Below are 17,534 nucleotides of genomic sequence, written 5' to 3'. Positions count from 1 at the left end.
GTCTTTGTGTTAACCTCGCCTCAAGATGAACCCCGCCTCTTGGCCAAACTCAGCTGGGATTGGCTCCAGCTTCCACCATGACCCTGATGGATAAGTGGTATGGATGATTCATTCATAAATTGTCATATTCTGTCCTGAAGACGTTTCTATGGCGGAAGATACGAAGGTAAACCTGTGATTTGCTTTGCAGCTGAAGTTCTGTCAGAGCTGCTGTTATAGACAATTAATCAACACCTTCCGACCAATCAGAATAGAGAATGCAACAGTGCTGCGGGATAATTAACAGTTATTCCACGAAATCGAGTCGGCTATCAGCTCATGGACGATGAGATTGAATGGAATAACTGTTTTATTCTATCCACATTCACTGGATTTTGAGAAATGGAGCATTTTTATTTTTTGCAAATTTGTTAAATAAAAACTTTATACAAAACGTCCGACAAAATCATTTCTGCTTAGAATGTAAACAAACTGGCGAAATGACAGGAGCAATTTGTGAAAAATGCTATAATAATAATAATAATAATAATAATAATAATTCTTGAAAAATAAAAAAGATGCATTCTTACCATCAAATACTTTCATTCCATATTTTGTTGCTTTTTTTTGTATTTTTTGGGGGTTTTGTTTTCAAATCGAGTTTTTATTTCATCAGTTGGTTCAGCAACACGCTCCGCCATTTTGTTTATCTCTACTCACGGTATATGAGCTGATATCCTAGTAGTAGAGTAGCCGATCAGAGTGCTCGATTGCTCATATCCAGTGAATGTGGATAGAATAATAAAATATATTATTAAACATACAGGGCACTTTTTCGGTGGAATAAAAACAGGTTCTATTCCCTTCTAGAAGGTTTCATTCATTTGGCTTTGTAGCATGCAATATTGCTTATCCTACGTGCATTACATCACTCTACCCAATGGAGAATAAGCGTTGAATATGTTTTACGATATTGCATGATTGTCAAGACAACATGACGTCACATATCGGAGATGTAAAACTTCCACGCTAGCGAGCGACTGTGACAGTTTGCAAACAAACATGGCCGCCAGCGTTGCTTTGTTAAATACGGAAGATTTTGAGAAAATTTTGAAAGAGAAAGATGCGTTGAACACCTGAAAGGAATGTATTATAATAATAATAATAATAATAATAATAATAATAATAATGGCTTTTTTCGTGGCATATCAGATACATTCCATTCAGCTAGCATGATATTGAATGAATTGAAGACGAGATATACCACTCAACATCAGTCAATATCAGGGCTTTGAACCGGAATTTTTTTCCTATTGGTTCGTTCCGAACAGAAACGGAATTTTAACGTTTCCGGTTTTGGGTTCCACCATTAAATAGACGTTCCCGAACCGGTTAGAACAAAAAGATTTCGTTCCCGGAACGGTTAATTACGTTCCCTGTCAGCTGTTTAACAAATGGCTATAAAATTATGTCTCTGTCTCATCCAGCTTAAGCCAAATGTAGGCTAATTCTATTACAACCTTCATTAAATAAGGCAAGAAATAATTCAAAACAATTATTATTTCAAATGTTGGTGATTTGGATTCTCAGTATGTCTTCCCATCTACACAAACAGAAAAAGTGCCAAAAATGAAAGATAATTCGTTTAGTGTGTTACCAAAGGCTAGTCAGGCCCTATAGAGGGCTACCGCATGACGTCACCGCGCCGCGAGATTTTGTTAGGCGCCATATTGGAAGACCAAGTACACATCTATGCAAGTACATACATACATAAAACAAACTACACCTGAAATGTAGCCAGGGCCGGTTCTGCCCTAATCTGGACCCGGGTGCAACATCGCGCAACCCCCCCCCCCCCCCCCCCCCCCCCCCCAAAAAAAAAAAAAAAAAACACCAGTCTAAATCAGGACAACCATCACATAACTATAACTATAAACATTTTATATCAACTATTTTAACTAAATGGGCTATAATAAATAAGCCTGCAGGCAGCCACGGCGGGCTGCCTCAGAAAAGTAACCATTCAATGACACAACTGAAAGCCTGCAGCCACGGCGGGCTGCCTCAGAAAAGTAACCATTTGTCCTACCTTAAAACTCGTTTTGCATTTTCTGCCTCCTTTTTTGTATTTTCGACCCTCCGTTTATTTTCTTTCCTTTTCTGAAAACCCGATTTGTGTCCAGACATTTTGTTCTGCTACCAACGAACTAACTCGTCAGGTCTCGTCTCTCGAGCCCGCGATGATTCCCGTGGGAAGGGCAACAACTGATATATTTTTACAAACAGCCAACAGGGAGGTTGCAACGTTCAGGCTCTTCTTTGCTCAGACACTCAGTAATTCACCTAGTATTCACTAGTAGTCCACCTTCCCGCTCTCTCCATTCAGTCAGCGAACGTCACACAGGAAGTGAACCCCAGCGGGTCATAGAAACTTGCGCAGGAGAAGAATGACTATTTGTAGGCTACAGAAACTTTGAGGAACGAAATAAAAACCGGTATTAACCGGTTACCATTATTTTTAATAAGCGTTTCTGTTCCGGAACATAAAAAATAATAAAGTTTCTGGTTTCGTTTCTGTTCCATGTGAAATAGAAAAAGTTCCCGGTTTTCGTTTTCGTTCCTTGAACCGGTTCAAAGCCCTGGTCAATATTATTTAAATAGACTCTGGTAAGGAATACTGGATAAATATCATAAGGCAAAGAAAAAGAACTTGAAAACAGGAAGTGAAATAATTTAGTGATCATTTCTTCCTTACTTACTTCCCTATTTTTCTCTCCAAATTAGTGGCCCTGCCAAGAGACCATGAATTTAAAGGTAGTTAATGTCATGCTGTTACAACACAAAGCCTTGTAATATTCAAAGTGATGACAAATATCTTCCGCCACACAAAGTCCTTCATCTCTCCGACCTCGACTCGCAGGAGACTTAAATTTCTGGAGTGTTTCTTGAGCGTGAAAATGAGTCAAATAACACTCAACGTTTCTGATTGCCTATTCAGAAAGCATTATGGGGGACGCACTTCCTGCGTGTGAAGTCTCAAAAGGCATCATAACCAAATGCTTAATTATTTAGATGGAAAATAAAGCAGGGCTCGCTAATTTGATCTGGTTAATTGTAACGTTCAAACAAAAACCACTGATCCGTTCGTCTGGAGGAGATGAATTAATGGATATTTTTTTTAATTGCTCTCAAAGTCAGAACAGATTTAAACACCTGAAAAGGGAAGATATTTCAAAATAAGAATAAAGATTAAAGATTTGTTCATTGAGTTGAGGCTGGATTTACATTTCATTACATTACATTTATGACATTTAGCAGATGCGCTTATCCAAAAGTGTTTAAAAATTAATGTGTTTGCAGAGCTGTAAAACGGTTCGCTTTGTGATCAACCAGGAGTGTATTTATTTATTTATTTATTTTGCCATCTTACTGGGGTATTTTCACACCCATACTTGTTGCTGTCTGTGCAGTGTGCTTTGTTTGGCCATTTCCATTAAAAGATCAATAAAGTAAGCATGTGTGTGTATGTGTGTGTACATGTCTCCATATAATGGAAACGCATTCTCACCATCGTCTTTGCCCAGACTGAAGTAGCCGTCGACCAGCGAGGCTCCGTTGTTGAAGTGCTGTGTCATGTGATCCAGCCACTGGGCCTCGATGGCATGACTGCCCTCATCACCAGGCTGCACCCGCAGAGGCACCTTCACTGTGTAGTACTTCAGCGGCTGCTGACGCCCACCCGGGTAGTTAAACAAGCCGAAAAGTTCAGCACCTGACGATGGGATGAAAAAAATTAAACTAATCTAGTGTTTAAAAATGCAGTGAGTAGAAAGTATAGACGATAAAGAACAGATGTTTGGAAACCGGACTTAATTGTACTTTGTTGCTTAGGGGGACGCCATGGCCAAAAGGTTGCTGGTTTGATTCCCTGAACCAGCAGGACTGGCTCAGGTGCCCTTCAGCAAAGCACCTAACCTCCAATACGCCAAGTGTGGTGGCATACCTTGTGTCTGATTAGCCAAAGAAAAACTGATGATGCGATTATCAGTTTGGGCAAGAACCTGGCCATAACTGCTTCCCATTTTTGCGTTAATTCATGCATTTTGGGGGCGGCACGGTGGTGTAGTGGTTAGCGCTGTCGCCTCACAGCAAGAAGGTCCGGGTTCGAGCCCCGTGGCCGGCGAGGGCCTTTCTGTGTGGAGTTTGCATGTTCTCCCCATGTCCACGTGGGTTTCCTCCGGGTGCTCCGGTTTCCCCTACAGTCCAAAGACATGCAGGTTAGGTTAACTGGTGACTCTAAATTGACCGTAGGTGTGAATGTGAGTGTGAACGATTGTCTGTGTCTATGTGTCAGCCCTGTGATGACCTGGCGACTTGTCCAGGGTGTACCCCGCCTTTCGCCCGTAGTCAGCTGGGATAGGCTCCAGCTTGCCTGCAACCCTGTAGAACAGGATAAAGCGGCTAGAGATAATGAGATGAGATGATGCATTTTGGTTGTAGCTAGATTAAATCTAGCTGGTTATTCAACACAACAGAGCACACGAGATGCTATCTTTATCATCGAAGAACAACCCAGCAACTGGTAACCAGATCTCCTGCAGTTCAAAGCTAATCAATTATCTCCTAAGCAGCAGTTGCCTCCTGTGCTAATGTTTGCACTTGAGATGCAGTTCGGCAGTTAATTTATCAGATTAGCAAGAAAGCAAAGGGAAAACAGGGTAACTAATTAGCTAAATCAGATAACCCAGTCAGTACCCAGCTCAAATAAGGACACAAAGTCTCCAGGTGACTCCTGTCTGCTTCTTCTTCTCCTCAATATGATTTTGCTTTCCCTGTATGCTGAATTAGCTTTTACAGCTGAAATATAGAAGCACAAAGTGCATCTAATGGATTAAAACGAGACATGATGAATTTGTTTGTGCGCTTCGATCCAGCCGCACTCGACCTCTCCCCCACACATTTTTCAGCTCTGTATTGGAACTAATGGATATTTGACCGAAAGGATAAATAGAGATGCACTTTTGCTCTGGCGGCCGTCGCTCGGACCTCCAGTGACCGCATCCGAGCTATTTACTGTCTCTCTGAGGATTGTGCAAAGCAAATGTGAACACAGGATGTTTCCCACCCACCCACACACACACACACGCACACATGCACACGCACTCAGAAATCATCAGGCCTCTGTGCTTCTCTGTCAGACTCAGTTTGAAAGATGAATCATCTCTTCTGTGCTGGATGAGCGTTATGACAGGCAGTCAGAGAATTCACAGCTCGGTCACAACCTTCGTCCCACGACCAGCTGTGCATAAATCACAACTCTGAACGCAATGACACTTGCAAAAACGGCTCTGTAACTTTCCGATTAACTTTTGACATCAGTCAGATTCTTCATCATAACGTAGATCAAAAGAAATAATGGCAATGTGGGAAAAAATAAAGGAATCACATGACAGGCTACGTACCGGTATGACTAGCTGTCTTGCTAGTAATGCTGCTTTTGTGTATCATATTGTACAAGTGTTCAGATTTATCACGTGTGTTATGGGTACAGTATTTACTCATTGACTTTATACTGGTATATGTTACATCTGGGCAATATTATTCATAAACATTGGATTAGTTTCCACTGTTATGCTGATGACACACAGTTGTATGTTTCTGCAAAACCTGACGAGAGACACCAGTTTAAGAGAACTGAGGAATGTGTGAAGGACATTAGACACTGGATGCTTATTAACTTCCTTCTGCTGAACTCTGACAAGACTGAAGTACTTGTACTTGGACCACATGCAGCTAGAAATAAGTTTTCTGATTACACAGTATCTATGGTGCATCAGTTGCCGTCACTTTCATAACATCTCATCTCATCTCATTATCTCTAGCCGCTTTATCCTTCTACAGGGTCGCAGGCAAGCTGGAGCCTATCCCAGCTGACTACGGGCGAAAGGCGGGGTACACCCTGGACAAGTCGCCAGGTCATCACAGGGCTGACACATAGACACAGACAACCATTCACACTCACATTCACACCTACGGTCAATTTAGAGTCACCAGTTAACCTAACCTGCATGTCTTTGGACTGTGGGGGAAACCGGAGCACCCGGAGGAAACCCACGCAGACACGGGGAGAACATGCAAACTCCGCACAGAAAGGCCCCCGCCGGCCCCGGGGCTCGAACCCAGGACCTTCTTGCTGTGAGGCGACAGCGCTAACCACTACACCACCATGCCGCCCACTTTCATAACATCTGATGCATTTTTGCTCGGGTGTTCCTTTTCACCAATAAAGACATCCTGTAAAATTTTTTGACCATATTCAAAAGTCTAATGGTGGCACCATGAGGTTCTTTTTTTTTTTTTGCCAAAAAAAACGCTTATTTTATGTTTTCGCGTAAGGTTTGAATCACAATGTTGGACTCCATTTATTGATTTCTTGTGAGCCAGAGATCATGTTAAGAACCTTTGCAAGGGATTGAGAAGCATTAATGTGATTCATAATACATTTGTATTGTTTAAAAGTAGTTGAACAATGATTCAATGAACAGCGAAAACTCAAACTGTGCTTGATAATATATTTAGAATATGTACTAAAAATGTGTATCTAAGATATTTGGTATACTCTATAAGGTGCCATAATGTTTCATGAAAAGTGATCGAAATTTTGTCATAAAAGTCATAAAATAGCAGCTTTTTCCATAACTTTGAGCTCCTGGTGCCACCATTAAACTTTTGAATTTTGTCAAAATATTTCACCTAGTGGCGGCACGGTGGTGTAGTGGTTAGCGCTGTCGCCTCACAGCAAGAAGGTCCTGGGTTCGAGCCCTGGGGCCGGCGAGGGCCTTTCTGTGTGGAGTTTGCATGTTCTCCCCGTGTCCGCGTGGGTTTCCTCCGGGTGCTCCGGTTTCCCCCACAGTCCAAAGACATGCAGGTTAGGTTAACTGGTGACTCTAAATTGACCGTATGTGTGAATGTGAGTGTGAATGGTTGTCTGTGTCTGTGTGTCAGCCCTGTGATGACCTGGCGACTTGTCCAGGGTGTACCCCGCCTTTCACCCGTAGTCAGCTGGGATAGGCTCCAGCTTGCCTGCGACCCTGTAGAAGGATAAAGCGGCTAGAGATGATGAGATGAGATGAGATGAGATGAGATTTCACCTAGTGTGTTTTCTTACCAAAAGGAACATAAAAACAAAAATGCATCATGATCGGAGGAACTTTTCATTCTTAGGGGGCAACTGATGCACCCTAACAGTAACTCTGGATGGCCTTTCTGTTTCTTCACGTGCAGCAGTAAAAGACCTCGGGGTGATTATTGACCCCAATCTTTCATTCGAAACTCACATTGATAACATCACCCGGATAGCTTTCTTTCATCTCAGAAATATTGCTAAGATAAGAAATTTAATGTTACTACATGACGCAGAAAAACTAGTCCATGCTTTCGTTACCTCCAGGTTGGATTATTGTAATGCCTTACTGTCTGGATGTTCCAATAAGTGCATAAACAAGCTCCAGTTAGTTCAAAATGCAGCAGCAAGAGTCCTTACTAGAACTAGAAAATATGACCACATCACCCCGTCTTATCCACACTGCATTGGCTCCCAATCAAATTTCGTATTGATTATAAAATACTACTATTGACCCTTAAAGCACTGAATGGTCTCGCACCACAGTACCTGAGTGAACGTCTGCTCCTCTATGACCCGCCACGCCTACTTAGATCAAAAGGTGCAGGCTATCTGCTGGTACCTCGTATAGTGAAGGCTACATCAGGGGGCGGAGCCTTTTCTTACAAAGCCCCACAGTTATGGAACAGCCTTCCAAGTAGCGTTCGAGAATCAGACACAGTCTCAGTGTTTAAGTCTCGGCTGAAAACACATCTGTTTAGTCAAGCCTTTTGTTAATGGTGTTTATGAGGTAAAGGAGTAGATCTGGAGGGTCCTCAGGCATAGAGTGTTTGGTAAACTGGGATGTATGGATGCTGTCAGTCCCCACTCGCTTGCTCACTCGAGTTTGTTGATGGTGTAGTGGCTGCTGCTTTATGTCCGGGGCTCCCTCATGCCTGTGTTACCTTCTGGCTCTCTCCTTTTAGTTATGCTGTCATAGTTAGTTGCCGGAGTCCCTGCTTGTACTCAGTGCAATATGTATACTGTTCCTACTTATTCAGGTGACATTGGGCATACCCAACAACCTGTGTTTTCTCTCTCTCCCCCCCCAAACCTGTCCCTCTGAGTGACATGTTGGTCCTGGGATCAAGATGCTGACCTCTTCTGCTCCTTGGACCTGCCTGATCCATCCTGGTGCCCTGTGTCTGGTTGGAGTCTCATCACATCGCTCCTCTGGAGGGTGGCCCCATGTGGACAGTTGGGGGTCGTGCCTGGAGGATGCTCTGGACTCTTGCAGTGGTGCTTTTGTGGCTGGGGACTGCAGTTGACTTGCTGACTTCAGGACTGCAGTTGACTTGCTGACTTTGGGACTGTGGTTGTCGTGAACGGTTTTGCACTTGGGTTTCCGTCGGTGGGGGGTTTATAGCATCAACAAAGCTGACTTTGTTAGGACTGTTAATGTTATAGTCATGTTGTCTGTTGTTGCCCAAATGAGGATGGGCTCCCTTTTGAGTCTGGTTCCTCTCGAGGTTTCTTCCTCATGTCGTCTTGGTGAGTTTTTCCTTGCCACCGTCGCCACAGGCTTGCTCATTGGGGATAGATTAGGGATAAAATTAGCTCATGTTTTAAGTCATTCAAATTCTGTAAAGCTGCTTTGCGACAATGTTTATTGTTAAAAGCGCTATACAAATAAACTTGACTTGACTTGACTATAGTCTGTTTATACTATTTGGGGTTCTTGGTCCATCTAGAATTCAGGGTACATTTTGCATCTCTGAGATAAACCTTTTGTTATTTTCCACAAGGCAGTGTGAATTTTGTTATTTTTATTAAACTTTATTGCATGAGTTTTGAACAATTATGCAAATTATGACAAACTTTCACCAATAGCAATGCTTGATGTACATTTTAGACCCAATTTATCCATAGAACATTAACTAAATGACCCCACCCCTCCCCCCACATTATTGGCTGTCTTCGACTCCTGATTCATCCATTCAACTCAAATAAACAGGAAGTGATTCAGTCTAACAATCTGTTTTTTGGGAGCGTATTCTATCAACTGTTATAAAATCAACTGCACAGAAAGTCTATTTTCTGTATTATGTGAAATTTTAGTCATAAAAAATACATATTTTTTTATCCGCCCCAAGGTTCTTGTCAACTCTGTGAACTCTGTTATAAAACCGCATAAAATCCACAAAGACTTTTAATAATATGCATGACACCTGCACCGAGTGATGTCACTTCCTCTGGCCGGAAACTTCAGAAAGACGGTGAGTTAGTTATGTTATGTTTCTTTTCTCATTAATGTGAACAAAATGTTGAGGATTTTACACCAACAGTAAATTAATTATTTGTCAAATCTGTTATTGCGATATTGGAGCAAATCTCTCATTCATTTTTTTAAAACAATAATATAATTAAAATCCATAAAATTCTGTTTTTATACATGCCGTGTTGTAGCTAGTTTGAGGTTAGCATGTGGAGTCAAGACACAAAATGGTGGGAAATGTCAACTCTGTTACCATCAATTCTGGTAACAGATTGCCCAGTTTAAAGATAACAGAGTTGATGACGACTAAAAGTGTCAACACTTGAAATGTACCCGCAATTACAGAATGGGCCAGATATGTAACTTTATGTATAGTTAGAACTTTAAACCTTCTTTTTTAGCTAACTAGCTGTATCTATTTTTCTTGCGACCGAAGTATAACCTTCTACCAAGCTAACATGCAAACTATTGTAATAAATTATGTACAGTAAGCTAATACATATAGCTGATGGCGTATAGTTGACGACATAAAACCCAGTTCTAACACAACACACTGTAGCTAACTTACTACCTAACATGCTAGCAACTATTAAACTTGCTAACTAGCTTGTATGCTCATATAATAGAATAGTCAGCTGTTAAGTGTACGTAAGGTCTCCCAAATTAAAGCCCAAATTGCACAAACAAAGGTTATAGATATTTTTATTGTATATATTTTTATTGGGGGGCGGCACGGTGGTGTAGTGGTTAGCGCTGTCGCCTCACAGCAAGAAGGTCCTGGGTTCGAGCCCCGTGGCCAGCGAGGGCCTTTCTGTGTGGAGTTTGCATGTTCTCCCCGTGTCCGCGTGGGTTTCCTCGGGTGCTCCGGTTTCCCCCACAGTCCAAAGACATGCAGGTTAGGTTAACTGGTGGCTCTAAATTGACCGTAGGTGTGAATGTGAGTGTGAATGGTTGTTTGTCTCTGTGTGTCAGCCCTGTGATGACCTGGTGACTTGTCCAGGGTGTACCCCGCCTTTTGCCCGTAGTCAGCTGGGATAGGCTCCAGCTTGTCCACGACCCTGCACAGGATAAGCGGTTATGGATAATGGATGGATGGAGAATGTGTATGATCAGGATAGATGCATGTGTGGTACATAAATATTATTTGAAACACTTCGAACCTGTCAGGAACTGAAAATCTAGTTGGGTAGTTCTTCAGTAACAGAATTACATTCACAGTAAAATGTGGTAACTTTTTTAGTTGCAATACTCAAGATAATGATCTCATCTCATCTCATTATCTCTAGCCGCTTTATCCTGTTCTACAGGGTCGCAGACAAGCTGGAGCCTATCCCAGCTGACTATGGGTGAAAGGCGGGGTACACCCTGGACAAGTCGCCAGGTCATCACAGGGCTGACACATAGACACAGACAACCATTCACACTCACATTCACACCTACGCTCAATTTAGAGTCACCAGTTAACCTAACCTGCATGTCTTTGGACTGTGGGGGAAACCGGAGCACCCGGAGGAAACCCACGTGGACACGGGGAGAACATGCAAACTCCGCACAGAAAGGCCATCACCAGCCACGGGGCTCGAACCCGGACCTTCTTGCTGTGAGGCGACAGCGCTAACCACTACACCACCGTGCCACCCAAGATAATGATATTAAATAAAACAAAAATTCACACTGTCTGGGGTCTTTTGACCCTACAAAAGCACAGAAAAATTGGTTTTGTTTAACTCTGAACGCAAAATCTTTTATGAGGAAAGAGAAGTCAGTAATGGAAAAAACTGAACGTTCATTTCTTAAAATTCAAACCAAGATTTCTCTGAAGCGACATTGCTACAATTGGGGTGATGACTTTTAAATATGGTTTTCAGTACATTTTGCCTTGGATTCCATACTTTAGCAATATCACTGAGCTGAAAAGTTAAGGCAAGCTTAATAATTTCATAACTTTAGCCTCTTCGCTGAAGAATTGCCCAGTTAGAAATGATGCGTCTTTGAACAACATTTTAAAAGCGCTCGTTCATTCAGAAAGTAGTTTGCTAGATTAAAGTGCGTTGAAATCCCTAAGTTTGTCCGAATATTCAGCCAACTCTCTTCTGCGCTCTTTTGATGCCGTTGTAAATAATGTTCCCCTCCATAAGCACTGTTCCACTGAACTGTTAATATGTTTGGTCATACATAAAACGTAAACCATGAGAAATTTAAAACAGACTTTTCTCGCAGATAAGAGTGTACGGTCTGGGGAAGAAACAGCATTTTGAAACTGTTCCAGTGATAAATTATGTATGAATTTAAAAAAAAAAAAAAAACAGCAAGGAAAAGCCAGTTTTCTAATTGGCCTCTCTGCCGAAGAATTGCCCAGTTAATCTTCAACTGGTTCTTAGCCTCCCAAAGTCTCACATTTCTAAGAATGCACGGCTCTTGCTAGCTCTCAAATTTTCACCTAATCGTGCAAAGTATCTCGCTTGCACAGTCCAATGATGAGGTAAAATGAGCTGTTATACCGTTATTGATGCAGCAGTTGGTTCCACTGAACCCAATTTGTCGCAAATTAAATTTTTAAATAGTACTGTTAATTTTGTTGGTATTTGTTGCACTCTTAAAGTGCCATTCCACCATTGGATGTATTCTTTGGCATAAAATACAATATATTTTATGACAACATGACTAGACAGAGAAATCTTTTAGCTTCAAAATGATATATCAAACATAATTTTTTGACAACGACAAGTATATTAATTTTGCGACCAAAGTCACCTACCCTTTTAATTTCCGCGCGGTAGTGAAACGTGATGTCATCGGCAGGTTCCCCTTCTTGTGTACCACGTGTCGGTCTATTTTTAGACCAGGAAACCCCCAAAGTGAGAGAGTCATTTCTCCTCGTATATGGGGGCCAAAAAAATTTCGAAAAATTTTGAGTTAATCTTTCAGTTAGCTAGATTTATTGGTATTAGCTAGATTTATTGGTATTATTTTTATCGCGTTCTATCCGCCATTGCTGATAATCTGTGCCACGTCACACGTCACGTGGTACACAAGAAGGGGAACCTGCCGATGACATCACACGCGGAAATTAAAAGGGTAGGTGACTTTGGTCGCAAAATTAATATACTTGTCGTTGTCAAAAAATTATGTTTGATATATCATTTTGAAGCTAAAAGATTTCTCTATCTAGTGATACCATTTATATATGTTGTCAAAATATATTGTATTTTATGCCAAAGAATACATCCAATGGTGGAATGGCACTTTAAACTAAATGGTTTTTCAATGGTTCAGGTTCATTGGATTATAAAGAGTTCCCGTATTATAAAATGGTGCGCTTGGACCCCTTTCTATAATAATACAGAAACACTCTGGACATAGAATCTTTAATCGTTGGACACCAGAAGTATCTTAAGAGTGTGTAGCTCTTGGAAGATCTGAGCTTTCCTACCTACGTTGCTAGTTACAGTGGATATAAAAAGTGTACACACCCTGTTAAACTGATAGGCTTTTCTGATGTAAAAAAATGAGACCATGATAAATAATTTCAAAACTTTTCCCACCTATAGCCTGTACAGTTCAGTTGAAAGACAAACAAATTTGTGAAGGGGGGAAAGCATAAATAAAAAAAAAAACGTACAATAAGCTGGTTGTATAAGTGTGCACACCCTTAAACTAATACTTTGTTGAAGCACCTTTTGATTTAATTCCAGCATTCAGTCTTTTTGGGTCGGAGTCTATCAGCCTGCCACATCTCACATCTAGACTTGGCAATATTTGCCTATTCTTCCTTCCAAAAGCGCTCCAAATCTGTCAGATCGCAAGGGCGTCTCTTGTGCACAGCCCTCTTCAGGTCACCCCGCAGATTTTCAATTGGATTTAGGTCTGGGCTCTGGCTGGGCCGTTCCAAAACTTTTTTGGGGTCATTGTCGTGCTGAAAGATGAAATTCCTCTTCACCTTCAGCTTTCTAGCAGACACCTGAAGGTTTTGGGCCAAAATTGACTGGTCTTTAGAACTGTTCATAATTCCCTCCACCTTGACTAAAGCCCCTGTTCCAGCTGAAGAAAAACAACCCCAAAACATGATGCTGCCACCACCATGCTTCACCGTGAGTATGGTGTTCTTTTGGTGATGCGCAGTGTTGTTTTTGCACCAAACATGCCTTTTGAATGTTTGGAGAGTTGATGTATTTTTTTGCAAAATTTATCCGGACCTGGATGTTTTTCTTTAACCCGACCTCATAGTCCAGACATATGGAGAATACGGGAGATTGTTGTCACATGTAGTACACACCCAGTACTTGCCAGAAATTCCTGCAGCTCCTTCAGTGTTGCTGTAGGCCTCTTGGCAGCCTCCCTGACCAGTTTTCGTCTCGTCTTTCCATCAATTTCGGAGGGACGTCCAGTTCTCTTTTACGTCACTGTTGTCCCATATTTTCTCCACTTCTTGATGACTGTCTTCACTGTGCTCCATGGTATATCTAATGCCGTGGAAATGTTTTTGTACCCTTCTCCTGACTGATACCTTTCAACAATGAGATCCCTTTGATGCTTTGTAAGCTCTCAGTGAACCCTGGCTTTTGCTGGAGGATGCAACTGAGTAAATGTCTGAACTTTATTTGGGGTTAATCAGAGTCATTTTAATTGATGGCAGGTGTGAACCCAAAAAGACTGAACGCTGTAATTAAATCAAAAGGTGCTTCAACAAAGTACATTTTTAATTTTTTATGTTTTTCCCCCGAACAGGTTTGTTTGTTTTTCAATTGAATTGTACAGGTTATAGGTCACATTAAAGGTGGGAAAAGTTCTGAAATTATTTATCGTGGTATCATTTTTTTTTTTTACATCAGAAAACCCGATCATTTTAATGGCGTGTGTACAATTTTTATAGCCACTGTAGCATGCACACTATAGTAATGAGCTTCATTCATTAACTTTCCTTCAGTGACCGCTTTGGTCAGGATTATGTGGAATAAGGAGCCTATCCTTGGAATACTGGTTGTGGCTTGGGAATACACCCTGGATGTGACACCAGTTCATCACATGGCACCATACACACAATTTAACATAATCATTCCATTTACTGGCAAACTGGTTTGTAAGGTGAGAAGAAACTGGAGAACCCAGAGGAAATGCACATGGACACAGGGAGAATGTAAACTTCCATAAAGCTAGTAACCCTAGATCAGGGTTGAACCATTTATACTTTCCTACCATTACTTCCAAATGGAAATTGTGCTAAATCATACATTTTTCTCCTGAAGTCTAGTCATACTGACAATATCTCCGAACTGGAAGAGCTCTTCCAAGAAGTGGCACTTGGAGAACCCCATGTATCCTGAGGGACCTAGGGAGGGGAAGTCAGCGTCAGACTGTTTAAACAGTTTTGGACCACAGCGCTGGTCTAGTGCAGAGGTCTCGCTGTAAACAAGAAAATGAGCACATGAACGCAATTACAGTTCATCGCATTTGTCGGCATGTTGTCAGGACCATGCTCGGGTCACTACTCTCTTTGGTATTTCAACATCCCCTTTCCCAATTCTTTCTTTCTGAACTATTTCAGTCCACATGAACACATTTCTACAATCCCTAAAGCATTGACCTCTATCCTCCCAAAGGCTTAGAACTTTGGGAATGTTTGGACATGCATCTTTTACTTTTATCAGAATATCAAACAAGTTTTTGATAAAAACCTTCTTAACTTTCTCTTTGTTTCTCATATGGAGCAAACCTCGACTTCACCTCCATTTTGCATTAGTGACCTCACGAGCAAACATATGATTGAATCCCAAACACGTACACCATCATATTTTCTCCAGGCTCTGCATCTAGAGGATTAGGAGGCCGGGGAATGATGGTAGCCCTGGGAATTCTCTTCCTCCTCTTCCTCCTCCAACTCAATCACTTTCTCATCCAGATGGAGCACAAGCTCCGATCACCAGGCATCCCAGCATGCCTCGTTTCACACTACATGGCATACGGCATGAACAAAGCCACATTTTCTGATTCTCGCACAAACAGCAAGAGCGAGAGCCGCCATCTGGTTTTTCACGAAAACAGCCCAAACGAGGCTTGATCTAAAACCCTGTGCGTGTTTTTCATAAATGCTGAGGCAAAGCTCTGTAAAGCTGTCACACATCCGTTCGACACGTTTAGGGGAAAATGAAAAGTTTGAATGTTGCGAAAACATTTAAATATTTGATGGCAGGTGATAAAATCTTTGACATGTCCTACACATGATATCAAAAAAAATTGTCTAACAGATAGTCTAATTCAAATTAGGTTTTCATTTTTAAACACTTAACTTTAAATGACAGTGACGCAACTCTCTTGGTTTCCTGTACGACCTAGAAATTGGTCCTAAAGTAAAAAAAAAAAAAATCTGCTTCCTGTTACACCATTCTTCTTGCTTATACCAGTGGTCTTACATACATCTACAGAGCCTTGCATAAGTATTCAAGCAACATGAAAGCCATTATGTTAAAAAATGGAAAGAATATGGCACAATCATGACTATCCCTAGAGTCCACTGAAAAGCAGTGATGTGTATAAAAAGGGGATTATTTCGTAGAAGCAACCAAAAGGGCCTTTAGGGCAATTCTGAACACGATGCTACCACTATCGTGCTTCACCACAAGGAGTTCAACACTACAAGGCTGGGGGCAGGGACTTATGCTGAAAGCAGTACTGACACATCACAGATAATATCCTCACCACATTTGCCAAGAGACGGCCTGCTGGGTTTTTCATTCCCTTCCTTGTCTTTGGCCTTGTTGTTGGGCGACGGTACGTCCTCCTGCTCTCCATCACAACACTCCGATTTGGAAACAGTGGACATCACGTCTGAGAAAGCATCTCCACCTGTAAGAACGATAATCGCTAATGGTTGGTTTATTATTGTAGTGTCTATCCAACACCACCAACAAAACACCGAGAACGAAAGTTGCCATGTTGACAAAATCAGCACCTGCGTCTCGAGAAGTTCTCGGCTCTTCCGTCTCTCCATCTGCAGCCCAGTCCTCAGTGCCGCTCTCCCCCTGATGACTTGGGCTTGCCGTGAGCTCAGAGCAGCGTAGAGAACTCGGACTGGAGTGCAACGACAGAGACGCCTCTCCAAGGCCTCCTCGTGATGTGACACGAGGGTGGAGCCCGGCTGGTTCCTGGATGAAGCCGGAAAACATGATGCCCTGATCGGCTGCATCCTGAATCTGCTGGAGATCACACATTGACTAGATGAAAATAAATAAGCATGTGAGACTGACTGCGACAAGTGTAGTTACAGTGAATACCTCTTTAATAAAGGCCACGCTGGAAGAACGGTTTACAAATTAGATTCATTTTTAAAAAATGACACGATGAATCTAGTCTTCATTAAAATTAAATTCAATTAAATTTGACTGAAAGCAGTAGGGATGATTGTACACAATGCAGAGAAAACTCGACTAATCGAGTCAGTGTCAGGTCAATGACAATATCAATGCCATAATTCATAATAAAAATGAAGGAACTGGTGTGGGAACAGGCTTTTCACATTGATTTAATTTATATACAGGACAAGAATTTATTAAAAGGATAAACACTTGTGTACCTGTTATGTATTAATAATCTATTATTACTGTATTATGCAGAATTGATGCATTAATTAATAACTACTAATCAATCATTAGTGAGTACCTAGTAAAAGATGATTCCTCGTGGTTATTACAATGCCAGTAAGCTTACAAGTAGATTTGCTGAAAGTTTTATTTATTTGTACAGCGCTTTTAACAATAAACATTGTCGCAAAGTTAACACTGGAACTTTCTCATTATTTATGTATTAGTCACAATTAAGCTATCCATCCATCCATCCATCCATCCATCCATCCATCCATCCATCCATCCATTATCCATAACCGCTTATCCTGTGCAGGGTCGCGGGCAAGCTGGAGCCTATCCCAGCTGACTACAGGTGAAAGGCGGGGTTCACCCTGGACCACAATTTGCCAGGTCATCACAGGGCTGACACATAGACACAGACAACCATTCACACTCACATTCACACCTACGGTCAATTTAGAGTCACCAATTAGCCGAACCTGCATGTCTTTGGACTGTGGGGGAAACCGGAGCACCCGGAGGAAACCCACGCGGACACGGGGAGAACATGCAAACTCCACACAGAAAGGCCCCTGTCGGCCACTGGGCTTGAACCCAG

At 41.7% G+C, this 17,534-nt stretch overlaps 1 protein-coding gene across 3 annotated transcripts in view; it reads right to left on the bottom strand.

The window, feature by feature from the left end:
• The window catches only part of LOC132867447 (raftlin-like), a 240,865-nt gene that overhangs the window by 79,850 nt on the left and 143,481 nt on the right, over positions 1 to 17,534 (bottom strand). For 2 of the 3 annotated variants that reach the window (XM_060900364.1, XM_060900365.1), the window contains exons 5-7: positions 16,306 to 16,549; positions 16,053 to 16,199; positions 3,548 to 3,751 (exon numbers count right to left, since the gene is read on the bottom strand). In XM_060900364.1, coding sequence (XP_060756347.1) covers positions 3,548 to 3,751; positions 16,053 to 16,199; positions 16,306 to 16,549 — 595 coding nt within the window. The remainder of the gene's footprint in view (positions 1 to 3,547; positions 3,752 to 16,052; positions 16,200 to 16,305; positions 16,550 to 17,534) is intronic. The other variant, XM_060900366.1, reaches the window with a different exon arrangement.

The sequence above is a fragment of the Neoarius graeffei genome, chromosome 19 (assembly GCF_027579695.1).
Source record: "Neoarius graeffei isolate fNeoGra1 chromosome 19, fNeoGra1.pri, whole genome shotgun sequence".
Classification (NCBI taxonomy): domain Eukaryota; kingdom Metazoa; phylum Chordata; class Actinopteri; order Siluriformes; family Ariidae; genus Neoarius; species Neoarius graeffei.
Note: the sequence above shows the minus strand (reverse complement) of the source record. Positions and strands in the feature narration are given on the sequence as shown.